At 38.6% G+C, this 13726-nt stretch overlaps 1 protein-coding gene across 7 annotated transcripts in view; it reads left to right on the top strand.

The window, feature by feature from the left end:
* NHSL1 (NHS like 1) overlaps window positions 1–13726 on the top strand; it is a 199690-nt gene that overhangs the window by 122318 nt on the left and 63646 nt on the right. Inside the window, exon 1 of one of the 7 annotated variants that reach the window (XM_087817645.1) lies at window positions 2829–3057. The exons of the other annotated variants lie outside the window; for them this stretch is intronic. Within the exon in view, the coding sequence (XP_087673771.1) occupies window positions 2946–3057 (112 nt within the window). The 5' untranslated portion in view covers window positions 2829–2945. Of the gene's footprint in view, window positions 1–2828; window positions 3058–13726 lie in introns of those variants that run through there. 7 annotated transcript variants of the gene reach the window in all.

The raw sequence follows: 13726 nt of genomic DNA, 5'->3' as shown, positions 1-13726 counted from the left end.
AGCTGGAGTTATCTTCTCTTCCTACCTTTCTGTTCTGTCTCCAGAATATACCTTGAATCTACCCATTTCTCTTTTTCAACACTAGTTCAAGCCCCCGTCATTTTATGCCAAAGTCACGACAGTAGCTTCCTACTTCTACCAGCCCATACACAATCTGTTTACACAGCGGTCAAGAGATCTGGTTGAAGCTCATGTGTTCCCTGCAGAAAGTTGAACTCATGGTGAGTTGGTTCAGAAAGTTGAATGAATGCTATCTGGATCCTAAAATGAAGGGAATAGGAAATAAGCCAGTGTAAGTATTCTGGATCTTTCTCCAGCTCTGCTGCTAGAAACTCCTTGCTGTGTGTGGAGGTATGTCCTTTTCTGAAGTATGAGGAAATACTAGCACCAGACACAACCTACAGACACTGTGCTTTGTTTTAAAAATTGTTTACAAAGTTTTCCCTGCTCCCCTGCTGATCTTCTGATAGGGTCTATGTATCATGGACAATAGAAAAAATATCTTGTATAAATGTCATGTTAACCTTGCAAATTAAATTATTTATGTAGTGAGATGGCAGCAAATTATTTTCTTCACCCAAGAAGATAGCATTCTGATTTTTAAAAAACTGGCTAGGAAGGAACATTAATATTTCATGCTTTATTATGATAGCTGGATGTTTATGAAGAAATAAATATTTCCAAGTAATGAGATTCCATTTGATTGCTATTTGTTTCTTGATAAAACTTTTTTAAGGTCTTTACTTTATCAAAAAAATTGGATGGCAGAATAAAATTTTTTTGAAGATTCGCTTTCTATTATTACCACAAATTATACTTTGAAAAAATACTTTGAAGATGTTAATATATGCATGGTAACGCATTTTTCTCTGCCTCATTCAAAGAAGGTTTGTTTGTACAGTTGTGCTTACCTGTGTTTGTGTAAGTTGTGCTTATCTATGGAGTGCCTCATTCTTCAGTGGCATTTTAGAGTGTTTAAGTTGGAGTTCCTGTGTCATTGCTTAGATTATTTACTGTTTCTCCATGAGAACATATTATATAGTGGGGAATTAAGGCCAAACATAAACTTTTCTCCCCTCCCCCCAAGTTTTAATTACATAGAATAATTGGAAAAGTAAGTTTATTGAATTTACTCTTTTAATTTATAAAGTCAGATTGGAGTATTCTGGTTTTCTTTTTTTTAAATTAAATTTATTGAGGTGAAAATGGTTGATACAAGCATATAGGTTTCAGATGTGGGTTTCGTATTCTGGTTTCCTGAGAGAATCATCCTTGTGAATGCCATTATTTTTCTTACATAATGTGAATTTGAGCATGCCTTTATAAAAAACCTCAAGAAGGGGAGTCCATGGAAAGAAACCACTCCTGCACTGTGTTGAGTTGATACTCTTAGTAGGTGACAGGCTGAGTATTATTTGGTGAGTTCTTTTGTTTAAACTGTTTCTTTTCTTCCTGTAATTCACCCCTCTAATAAAAATATTAATTGCATGCTTACTGTGTATCAGATCTGGTGCTTATAGCACCTAGACCCTGTGGATCCAGTGAGCCAAGGTCTCTGTGATCCAGATTGTGTTTCTAGGGGGAGGTATAGCCACCAAACAAGTAACTACACAAACACAGTGCTATCTATGAAAGAAAAGTACAGGTCTCGATGACAGTAATAGAAGGTATAAGCAGAGTCAGAGGGTCAGGAACGGTTTGCTTGCCTGAAGAAATGGCAATTAATTTGAGGCCCAAAAGATGATGGAAAGAGAGCAGGTAGAATGTAATCTACAGGTTCACCTGTCCCTCCCCCTTTATAACAACCTGAAGAGGGTTTTTTCTTTAACTCCTACTTCTCCCTCTTGTCCAACAGCTCCTGGAATCATTTGATTGCCAATATACTTCGTATTCAAGAAAATAAGTTCCATTTAGCATACAGGGAAGCTTTTCAAAAAATGACTTGCATTCATGAGGTTGAAGTAGCCGTCTGTGTGGACATTTTTGCTTAGTATTTGCAAGCTGTTTCTTAAAGAAAATTTTTGTAGAGGTTAAACCATTATGGCACTATAGGACAAATGCTTTTAAATTTTCTGGCCTTTCCCTCCCTTACCCATTTCATAAAGGTGAGCGATAATCCCCTTTCTTTGAATGTGCCCTTGACTGTTACACGTTGTCACATTGTATCAAATTACAGAGCAGCTGACTTTGTTTGGCCCCAAGGTTGGCACTGTGCAAAGTCAACTAACTGCGTGGATTTGGCTCTGGCTCTCCAGGAGGTTACAAAAATATCAGAGGGGGGCTTGCCATGTGTAAAATACACAAAGCATTAAGCCTAACAATTTAAGTGTTAAGAGACATTTAACCTAAGAATGGATAATTGATGCTAGAGCATGAATCGATTGAGGGTACACGGTACATTTTATTAGGAAAGCAGGAAGCAAAAGAAACTTCTTGTGGAGAGTGGAGGCAACTGTAGGGAAAGGCCATCTAGATGGCAGGTGGAGGGGAATTAGCTGGTCCTCCTTTGATCACTGTGGGAATCTTCTGAGATCGGGCCCTTGCCATCTGCATGGACCTGAGAAGAATTTGCAGGCCACTGCTGAGAGCCCTTCTCTGCCCCAAGTCTTCCAACTTACCGTCTTTGCCACTGTGATGTTTTTAGGATTCTACACATTTTAGTTCTGTCTGAATGAAGCATTCACGTTGCCATTCAACACGTCTAGTTTGGGGTGCATTCTAAGTCAAATGGTACAAGAAGCTATTTGTGGCATTCAGCAGCTGCAGAGAGCAGAAGCTGTTTTGGGGGAGGGGGATAGGATGGTAGTATTAAACACAATTGAAGTGAAGCTAGAAAGTTCAGAATATAGTGTTACTGTTGTTGGTGGGCAGTTGTGATTGTACTGACAAGAGGAAGAGGGAGGTTACCGAGTGAGGAAGTGAATTTTCTCCTATTTCAACGTGGAATGTCCCCCTGGAATGAGCTCTGCATAGATGCTCTTGGGTATATTTTGATAATGAATGTAATGTGTTGTCTGGAGACTGTGGCTGATTCCTCTATCCAGTGGGGCACAGTTGGTGAGTATTTCTCTTTAGAAAACAGTGGTAATAATTAAATTCTGGTCAGATTAAAGGTGATTGTGCGTAAACATAAGAGAGGTATGGAATAGTGTGGATCTTTTAGGACTACCCTTGATAGCCTCAGTGTATACTTAATTAAATGTGGTTTGCTAATGAAAATTGATTGTGGCAGCTTCATTTGAACTGTTTTTATCATATGATGATTTACATGGATTGCCAGTCATGAAGAGGTAAGTGTTTCAGATAAGATGTTAAAAATGGATCTAGCTGACTCTTCCAAGAGTTGCTATAACTTGAGAGGTTTGAGAAAATTGCGTGACATTGTAGGAACCTATCAGTTTTCTTTTTCTCCCCAAATGTCTTTTCTTGTTATTCTGTCTCAGGAAAACATTGATTGCCTGTGTCTTCATTGTAGGTCAAATTCCTATAGTGAATTCTTCCCCCTTTGCCTGTTTTCTTTAGTGAAAAAAGCAAAAATTTAACAAATTATAAAATATCCACAATTCCAAGCTTCGTATTTTTTGGCTGAATGTTAAAAATATTGTCAAGTATATGAAGAAGACTGCTGATTTCAGTTCTTCCTAATATTATTATTATTATTATTTTTTTGCTAAGATGTGAAGAATTCCATTACCATTTTTTTTGCTTTCAACCTCTCTCCCTGATGCAGGTGGGGAGGAGCTAAGCATATCGTTTTTGCAAAGTCAGTGGCCAGCATTACCTAGGATTAGCATCATTGTTTTGATTGCCATTTGATTTTCCTGAGATCTGTGAGCCTAATTATGTAGGCTGTGCAATCACCATGCCTCCCTGCCCTTCCAGCTGTGCCCTGATTGTGTTGCCCTCTGCACCAGGGAATGCCAGCAAGCATGGAGGCACTCTGCCCTGTCAGTTCAGAAATCTACACTGTGAAACCCTTGCTTTAGAAATATTAGGGCCCTAGGCTTTAGAGATACGGAACAGTATGTCTCTATACAATAATCGATGTTTTTATTCTTGTCCCTTGCTCTCATTTCTTGTTTACTTATTAAAAATACTCTTATCTTTCTGAACTGAAAAAGAAAAATCAGCGAAAGAATATGAGGAACTGAGTTTATAGGAAGGTTTTATTAATTTCAAAAGTCTTCAACTGCCTGACTATAATGGAAATTCTGCCCTCTCTGGGCTAATCCCGAATGTCATTTATGGCAGGCTGACCTTCCTCTGCTCCTGCTGTGACACCTCCAGCATAATGACCAAACCTTCCCGGCACTCCTGCTTAATAGGAGATATGGGTTCTCTGCTGGGAGAATGTGGCTGCTATTTATTAAGTAGTTTAAAGCCATTTAATTTTTTAAAACAACAACAGTAATCAGATAAATATTATCCTTGCCTAGATCAACCTTTACTATGACTAGAAAGCCAAATGCAGTTGGAGACATTTAACTATAAAGATTGCTGTCACTTCATCAACAAACCGAAGCAGTCTGTCTTAATGTCTCAAATTATCATTTTGCATGTGAACCAGCTGGCCTCTTAACAAAAGCAAGGGCTCACACCAGCTTATTAATTGTAGCATTCCTGGTAGCCATATGTGAAACAATACGAGACATCACAGGAAAGAGTGAAAAGAAAAACTGAACAGTTTGTGAGCTTGTTCTATAGCTTGCAAAGTAATTAGCTCAAATGATCCTTTTCCCTAAATCTTTATACTTGTGGATCATTAATTGGAAAGAGCTTAGGTGATAATGAATCTGATTTCCCTCTGGTCATTTAAAATTCAATAAAGCATTTTTCATGTTCATGGAGAGTGTGGTTTCAGAATCATCTTCTGTCCAAAGAAAAACACTCTCCTTTGGATTCCTTTGTTTGTTTGTTTTTTACCTTTTGGTTATAAATTGACATGGGCCTCTTTTTTCTTGGCCTAGTTATGCAGATCCATGTAGCTGCCCCTTTATTGGTTTAAAATGGTTTTACATGACTCAGGGGTGCTTCCTTAATCTGAACTTGGTTGCAGATATGGGGTAGTTTATGAATATTCATCATTTTTTCTGGAGGTATCAACTTTGTGTAAATTGTGGCTCAAGGGGGGCACAGAGATTACAGAGTCTTTCTCTGGTAGAAGAAGATGCGGACGTTCTTTTGCGGTATGACCATGAACTGGAGGGTGTTAAAATAGAGCCCTTTCTTCCAAACCCTCTGTCTGGAGACAGGAGCAGGAACCATTCTCCTGAGCGAGTGTTCTGTTAAGCGTACAGCATCCTCCTGTAGGTGGCGCCCTTCTACTTTATTTTGTCAGCTTTCCCCGGGTAGTCTAGATCAGGAAATCTCCTTTGCGCTCAGTTTTTTTCTAAGTAAAAAATTCTCCTCAAGTCTGGATTCCTTGTAGGTTTTGTAACACAATCAATCAGGCAATTTTAAAAAATATTGTCCAATTTAAAAAGTAGGAGAGAGCTCAGACTATAAAACAATAAAGCACTTTAGCTAATCACATGACTCTCTTAAATTAGATTTCTAAGTTCATCATATTATACTTCGGCTTTCCATTTCACAATGAGATTTTTCTTCTCTTCCTTGAAGATTTTAGAAGAAAGGTTGCATTAATTTTTTTCTTCTCAAATTTGAAGATTCATGTCCCTTTAAATTATTTTTATTATAAAAGGATATGACTGTGTTAAATTTAAGTAGCACAGAAAATACATTTTATTTTCCAAGTGATTGAAAGTGATTCTCTTCTGCTTGATGTGCTAGACTCTTAATATGCATTCAGAAAATGTCTTTTGAATGATAGTAGAATTGGGAAAGGTAAAGTGAGTTAACTTTACAATTGAACTCATTGATATGTAGCTCTACTCATATATATTATTTCTCTCCTGAAATGAGCCTTTATTATGTATCTTATATAGGCTAAGTGGAATGAAGGAGATGAATCAGTACTACTTAGGTGGATGGATTAGGGCTGTACAACCTGCCATGAAGAATCACTGGTTCAAGTATAAGATTCATACAGTTAATGAAATTCATTCTCTTTCTTCAAAGCAGATATAGTTCACTTTTGTGGAAGTTGTCCTTGAAGTAAAATGACATATATATTTGAAATAAAGAGTTACTACAGCTCTGTCAAGGAATGCTTCTAAAGGAAGATTAACTTTTGACTTACCACTTGGAAAATGAGTAGGGGCATGCCAAGTAGATGTCAGGGATCCAGGGCAAAGGCATAGAGGCAGGAATGAGCGTGGACAGTTGGAATCCTCGTCCCACCAACCCTTTCCCCCTGAAGGGAGAGGTAGCATCGTGTATTGAAAACTTGAGCACAAGATAAATTAGCTCAGATGTTGGGTAACTTTGTGATCTACTGCAAGTCATTTATTTTGTAAAATTAAAGGAATTGATTTGGTACTCCTTAGTACTCTTTTCAGTTCTAACTTTCTAGGAAACTATGAAATCTCCCCTTTGCAACTTGTCTTTACTGTAGGCCTGCTCACCATTATTTCCAACCCCAGGGTCCGTTTTCACAGAGCTCTTGCCTGTCCGCCCCACCTTGCGTGCATCATCTCCAGACAGTCTCTGAACCGTCACATTCCCTTGGTTAGAAACGTGCATCCCTCCAGCCCTGTAGGCAGGGTGGAACTCTGAATGCTAAGTCAGCAGGGCTCCTTTTGTGCTTTGAACTTTTGAATGGGGTTTCTCTTTTTCATAGCACGTTTTCTGTCTGCCTCGCCTTTCTTTTGTTGCAACATTTGTCACATGAATATTGTGACTCGACTAGTCACATTGATAGCAGACGTTTTGAAATTGACTGAGCAGATGGTAGCAATGGTTTTAGATTAAATTATTAACTAGGATCTACAGCTGAAGGCTTTAGCTTCAACACATGGGGAGTTAAGGGTGTTTCCTAGCATCAGAATGAACTGGCAGAGTGGATGTCAGATCAGGTTTCTTCTAAAGAACTGATGCATTATCATCTCTTAAGGTTTCCCTTTCTACCCTCCACTGCTCCCCCCACCAGATATTGATGAAGAGAGCGATTTCCATTTGTCTTGTTTTCAATATGCCATATGATTCATCATTAAAGATTAATTCAGAAGCAAAAGAAAGATCATTGTACTGATGAACTTCTGAATATTGGTGATTTTCAGTGAACTTTTGTGAAATAACATGATTCATGGGACAGTTAAAACAGCTCTTCATGAGCGTGTGTTGCCAGACACGTTTTCACTCTGTGGAGAGTATCTATCTCTACAGCATTACGTTCAAACCCTGTGTGTGTGTTTAAACCTCATTATGCAATTGTGAAAAAAATAAAATTACACCTATATATTCAAATTTCCCCACTTATCTAAAACAGGTCTTTTTTTATAGCTGTTTACCCAAAACTAGTATCCTATCCATGATCATGCATCTGGTGGTGATGTTCTGTAAATCTCTTTTAATGTGGCACATTCTTCTTCTTCTTCTTCTTCTTCTTATTATTATTATTATTTAATTGACGTATTGGAGAGGCCAGAACAGCAAAATGTTTCACTTTTATTTTGATTGTTTTTCTTTTTTCCTCTATTCCTTGTATTCTCTGTAAACTGGAAAATTTTAATTTATCACAAACATTGAGCTTGGATTTACCATAAGTGATACTTCCCTATTTATCCTTGGCATTTCATCACATCAGGGGCACATAATAGTGTCTGCTGGATTAGGGAGACGGCAGGCTGGTCGTTCCACTGGGCAGTAGCTCTGAAATTCATTCCTCTTCTGTGACAGCTAACTGGAAAGTAAATCAAAGAGAAGTACAAGTTTTAAATGCTTGGGATCTTAGACTACTGAGAGATGAATAGTAGTAATTTGTAAGAAAAATGCCTGATGTGAAAAATAAGAGATTGATTCTTCCTTCACAAGTGACCAACTCATTGTTTGGTTTGTTTCTGATCAATTCAATGCCAAACAGCAAGAAGCTAGAGTCAATTCCATTTGTCTTGAATAATTGGAAGTATATTTTTTTATCTGTCGTTTCAAACACTTACAGTTATTTTTCAATACCATAAAGTACAATTGTATTAACAAATGAATTTACTGTACTTTTTAAAAAAAGTCTTAATTGTGAAATTTTGTTTATCTGAAATTCAGTTTTATCTGGGCATCCTGTATTTATCTGGCAGCCCTGTTTTTAAATTTTACTCTCTTATTTACACATTTATTGAATGTATTAATTCATGTTTGTTACTGATTTGCTTTGTAGCTTCAATAATGATTGCCATTTTGACAGAGATTATAGACTATATATAATTGCTCTCAATGTGAAAATGTTTATAAAAACATGAAACATAAATTTTTCCTCCAGAAGTTAAAGTTATAGGAAGACTTTGTTTCTCTGTTTATTAGCAGACGATAAGCCTAAATTAAACATAAGTTGTATCTATTACTAAAGCATTATTACAAATGTCTATTTATTTTTAAAACAATTTCTTTTTTTAATATGTTTTTTTAATTGACTTTAGAGAGCTACAGAGACAGGAAGAGAGAGAGAGAAACATCGATCAGTTGCCTCCCGCATGTACCCTGACTGGGTCTTGAACCCACAACCTGGGCATGTGCCCTGACCGGGAATCGAACCGGCAGCCTTTCGGTGCATGGGACGACACTCCAACCAACTGAGCCACACTGGCCAGGGCTACAAATGTTTATTAAGTGGATTATGTTGCTAGTTAATTTTTAGAAATTTCTAAAATCTCTTACTGTTAAGTGTGTACATTTTATTTTATAGGACCAGGGGCTTATATTGGATACTTTCTGCTATGATATTTTCCAAAGATCCAATGAGTCTGGAAAGCACAAGAAAGAATGGGTGTGTCCATGGATTTAAAAACTGTATTTAAGTATTTTAACCATGCATAAAGATAATGAGTACACCTGAGTTAACTCAGTCATGTAAACCTTCCATTTAAGCTGTTAAGCTTGATTTTAAACTAGCCTAAAACAAATTGACAATCAGCAAAAGCACTATTTATAGATAAGGCTGGACTGAGAAATTTTCTGTTTTTGAGGAGTTAAAATGCCTTAGAGAAGTGCTTAAAATAATCATTTAGTACATGACCCTAACCAGAAAAGAACTCCGTTATGTCTGATTTTTCTTTCCCTTTCTTCCCCTTCCACCTTAGAAGACCACAGTGATCTTTACTGATTATATATTCCATTTTCAGTTGATCTAGGATTTGATTTTGTGTAGTTCAAAATGTGTATATATAATATGCTTTGTTTCTGCCTATAACTCCTGTGTACAGTATTTGAAAATGTTCCTTTGTAGTAAATACTGTTGAGCAAAGTTTGTGAAGGTGTTTGGATTCAAAATAAGACTTCTAATACCCTAGCTGGATTCAGTGCACCTAAGAAAGCCTGAGGTGTTGCATCAATGGGCATGGGAAGGGGGGGGGTTTAGAGGGGAGTGGAAGTCTTATCCATGAGTCCTGGGAGCCTAAACATACAGTCTTTTGTCTCTATTAAAACAGTGAGTATATTTTAAGGTTGTATTACAGATGAAGCCTGAATGGTAACAGAGTCATTTATTGAATAGCTAGGGTTTTCTTTTTAGACTATTATACCTTAAGTATACAGTGGTTCCTGAAACATTACAAACAGTTCAATACAGGCAGATAAGACCAATGGAGCTGTAGAAAATAACCCTACATGAGAGTTGGTTCTGACCTCCTCCCCTTTGGCGTGGATTGCTGGCCCAGTTCCCCAGTTTTTCTCCCTGCCCCCAGTCCAGCCATTCAAATGCTCAGCTCATGCAGCACTAGTGATTTTTTTAAAAAAATACATCTTTATTGATTTCAGAGAAAGGAAGGGGGAGGGACAGAGAGAGATAGAAACATCAGTGATGAGAGAGCCATTGATCGGCTGCCTCCTGCATGCCTCCGACTGGGGATCAAGCCCGCAACCCGGGAATGTGCCCTGACTGGGAATCGAACCTCAATCTCCTGGGTCCTAGGTCAGTGCTCAACCCTGAGCTACACCCGGCCAGGTGCACCAGTGATTTTTTTAACTGCAACGCTGGCTATACAACTTTCCTTCTTAAACTCCTTTGGTGACTCCCTAGCCCACCAACCAAAGCCAACCCCCTTACAAGAAGTACACCCCAGGGTCTGGCCCCTGCTTCTCTTTCTACCACCCCCACCACTCTTTCCCCACATCACCCTCCTATAAGCTTACACGGAAGCCTCTGTGTGTGTCTCATGACCTGCTTTACCTAAGACTCCTCTCTTCTCTTCTGTTCTCTAACAGCTGTTTGCTTTCCTAATGAGATATGTGCCCTTTGTCATCTTTCCCAGTAAGAGCATGGTCTTATCTCTCTATGCTTATTCATTATTTTATTGTATTTGCCTGTTTGGGTGTGTCATCCCCACTGGACTGTGGAACCTTCCCAAGGGTCAGGAACCAAGTAGGGTTTACTTTTAACCTGAACACCTAACACAAGTCAGCTAAGCAGTGCTCAATGTCAGATTGCTGAATGGTTGAACAATAAAGCATAGTTGCAGTTAAAATGTTTAGAATATGTATCATTTTGCGAAATATGCCTGAATCTCTTTGCTGGTATGTCGTATACTTACCCCTGGGAAGTAATGAGATAAGTGTAAAAGTAATCAGGTGATTCCTAGAAGAAAAAAATTAAAATTTCATTGGAAATAAGATTTCATTTCAGTGAAAGATTAAGCAGAAGTGTTGGAACTTTGTGAATAAGGGTGCCAATAGTTATACAATAGTAGTGGTAAATTCAGGATAAGCCACCAGGATTATTCAAGTGATGCCAGAGCATATTTTTCTTTGTAATATTTGACAGTGTTTTTAGAGAACAATGATTTACTTTAAATATTTTTTATTTATGGGTTCTAACAAGGACTTCTGTGTAAAATATATTAACTTGAATGTACTATCTAAAGATATGTCTTCAAGACTTAGTGCCAATGAAAGAGAGAGCAGGACACCCAGATTCTCATCTTAGCTCTAGATCTCAGTTTTCTTATTTTTAACTGGAGGTTAAATCCACCTGTCTGGTTCATTGAGAAATTGACTATAGCCCTAATAGAAATGAGAGCGTCCTTGATAAGAAGCTAGGGTTTTGGGGGGAAAGCAGACAGTTTAAATTAGACATTCAGTTTGCCCAGGCATGGCTCAGCAGTTGAACATCGACCTAGGATCCAGGAGATCGCCGTTCTATTCCCGGTCAGGGCACATGCCTGGGTTGTGGGCTCGATCCCCAGTGGGGCATGCAGGAGGCAGCTGATCAATGACAGCTCTCTCGTCGTTGATGTTTCTCTCTCTCTCTCTCTCTCTCCCTTTCCCTTCCTCTCTCTGAAATCAATAAAGATATATTTTTAAAAATTTTTTAAATTAGACATCCAGTTTGAGATAATGGGAAATTTGAGAGAGGTTAGCAATATGGAACTGGACGACAGACAAATGAAAGAGTAGATGGAGATGAAGGTTGAGCAGGGTGTTTAAAGGCAGAAACTTAATCCATGGGTCAGCAGCCTTTCTCTATAAAGGCCTAGACCAGCAATTTTCAACCTTTTTCATCTCATGACACACAAACTAATTACTAAAATTCTGTGATGTGACAAAAAATAAGTATAATTTTGATTCAGTTACATCGGATGGCTACTGTTGTGTTGGCTGTTGTCATTTGTTTTATTTGACAATCTAAGGGAGAAGAGGTCAGTGCCCCTGATTAAGTAGTCAGGTATTGCATGTTTTGAAAATTCTTGCCACACACCAATGTGCCGCAGCACACCGGTGGGAAATCACTGGTCTGGATAGTCGGTAATTTTGGCTGTGCAGGCCAGACCGCCTGTCACATGGCTACTCAGCTCTGCTGTTACCTGCAGCCCGAGAGTTGCCCTGGACAACAGATGAACAGATGAGGGTAGTGGTAATCCATTACAACTTTCCTGTTGGACACTGAAGTTTGAATTCCATATAATTTTCATGTGTCATGAAATATTCTTCTCTTTTAAATATTTTTCCACCACTCATAAACAGGCCGGCTGGATTTGGCCCACGGCCATAATTCACCAGCAAAATCATTAAGGTTTCAAGGATATTGAGTAAACAGCATAGACAGAGCGTTAAGGAAGACTGAGGTTGTTAACAGTTTGTCAGAATCAGAGAAGCAGCAGTCAAATGTAGGAAAGGAACCACAGGTGACCCCCGGGGTTTCTGGTGCCAAGCCCCACCCAGTTGAAAATCCATGTATAACTTTTTTTTTTTAATTAAATTTTTTTTTTTTTTTTATCCATGTATAACTTTTGACTCTCCCAAAACTTCACTCCTGTTGGCCTTACCGATAACATAGACCATCGATAAACATGTATATTTATGTTACATATATTACATACTGTATTCTTCCAATAAAGTAAGCTAGAAAAAAGAAAATGTTATTAAGAAGATCAAAGGGAAGAGAAAATACATTTGCAGAATTTATTTTTAAAAATCTGCATCTCGCCTGGCCAGGCGTGGCTCCGCGGTTGAGCGTCCACCCAGGATCCAGGCGATCGGGGTTTGACTCCTGGTCAGGGCACATGCCCGGGTTGCAGGCTCGATCCCCAGTCGGGGGCGTGCAGGCGGCAGCCGATCAATGACTCTCATCATTGATGTTTCTATCTCTCTCTCTCCCTCTCCTTTCCTTTCTCTGAAATCAAGAAAGATAAATTTTTAAAAATAAAGAAATAAAAATAAAACTCTGCGTCTGAGTGGACCCGAGCAGTTTAATCCGTGCTGTTCGGGGCGCCTGTAGCGAGCTCCAGTGTTAGAGAAGGAGGGGCTCGAGCACTGGTCCTTCGCAGCACGTGATGAGAAAGATGGTGAGAAAAGGAGCACCGGCACCGTCCCTGCTAGTTAGAAGTTCACTGGTGACCACTGGCAGGTGTGTTTTTGTTGTTATTGTTTTAATAATTAGAGAATTGTAGGCTCTAGAAAAAAAAGATACTATGTGCAGAAAAATGGAAGTGACAGGTTTTGAGCACTCATTCATGAGCTGGCAGTTTCACTTGGGACAGGAAGAAAGACAGCTGAGGTCTGGGAATTGGACTTCCCGTCCGTCAGAGCATGACTGACCCTTTATTAAGCTTAGGGCAGCTTAACTGTCTCTCAAGATTTTATTCATCCAACAAATACATATATGCTTACCACAGACCAGGTACAGTTCTAAGGACTTAGTCAGTAATAATTTAAATTCTCACTATAACCTTGTAATATAAATACTGTTATTCACCTCCACTTTACAGATAAGAAAACCGAGGTATGGAGAGGGCACTCTTCCAGCGAGCAGCCAGCATCCTGGGCGGGGTGGCTCCAGGGTTGGCTCTTCACTCCTGTGCTAGGCCATCAAGTTTTCCACATTGGGAATAGTAGAACTTCAGTTTAACTGTTGCTGCTGTTATAGGGCTAACATTGGAATAGGAAGTACTGTGGATTTATATGTTTTCTGCTGAATGTATAAATTGAGCAATTAAAAATTACTAGATATTTCCATAGAAACATGGCTCTTTTATGAGCTATGTATGACATCGAGGCAATGCACATTATAAGATGTTCTTATGCTTACATGCAGAATATGAGGAAATGATAAAATTATTGGGGAAATGTTTATAATTAACAAGGTCTTTCAAAACACAATGTAGTATGTAACACAACAAAA

The sequence above is a fragment of the Miniopterus natalensis genome, chromosome 5 (assembly GCF_054644295.1).
Source record: "Miniopterus natalensis isolate mMinNat1 chromosome 5, mMinNat1.hap1, whole genome shotgun sequence".
NCBI classification, from domain to species: Eukaryota; Metazoa; Chordata; class Mammalia; order Chiroptera; family Miniopteridae; genus Miniopterus; species Miniopterus natalensis.
The sequence above is the reverse complement of the archived record's forward strand: the minus strand, read 5'-3'. Positions and strand labels throughout refer to the sequence as shown.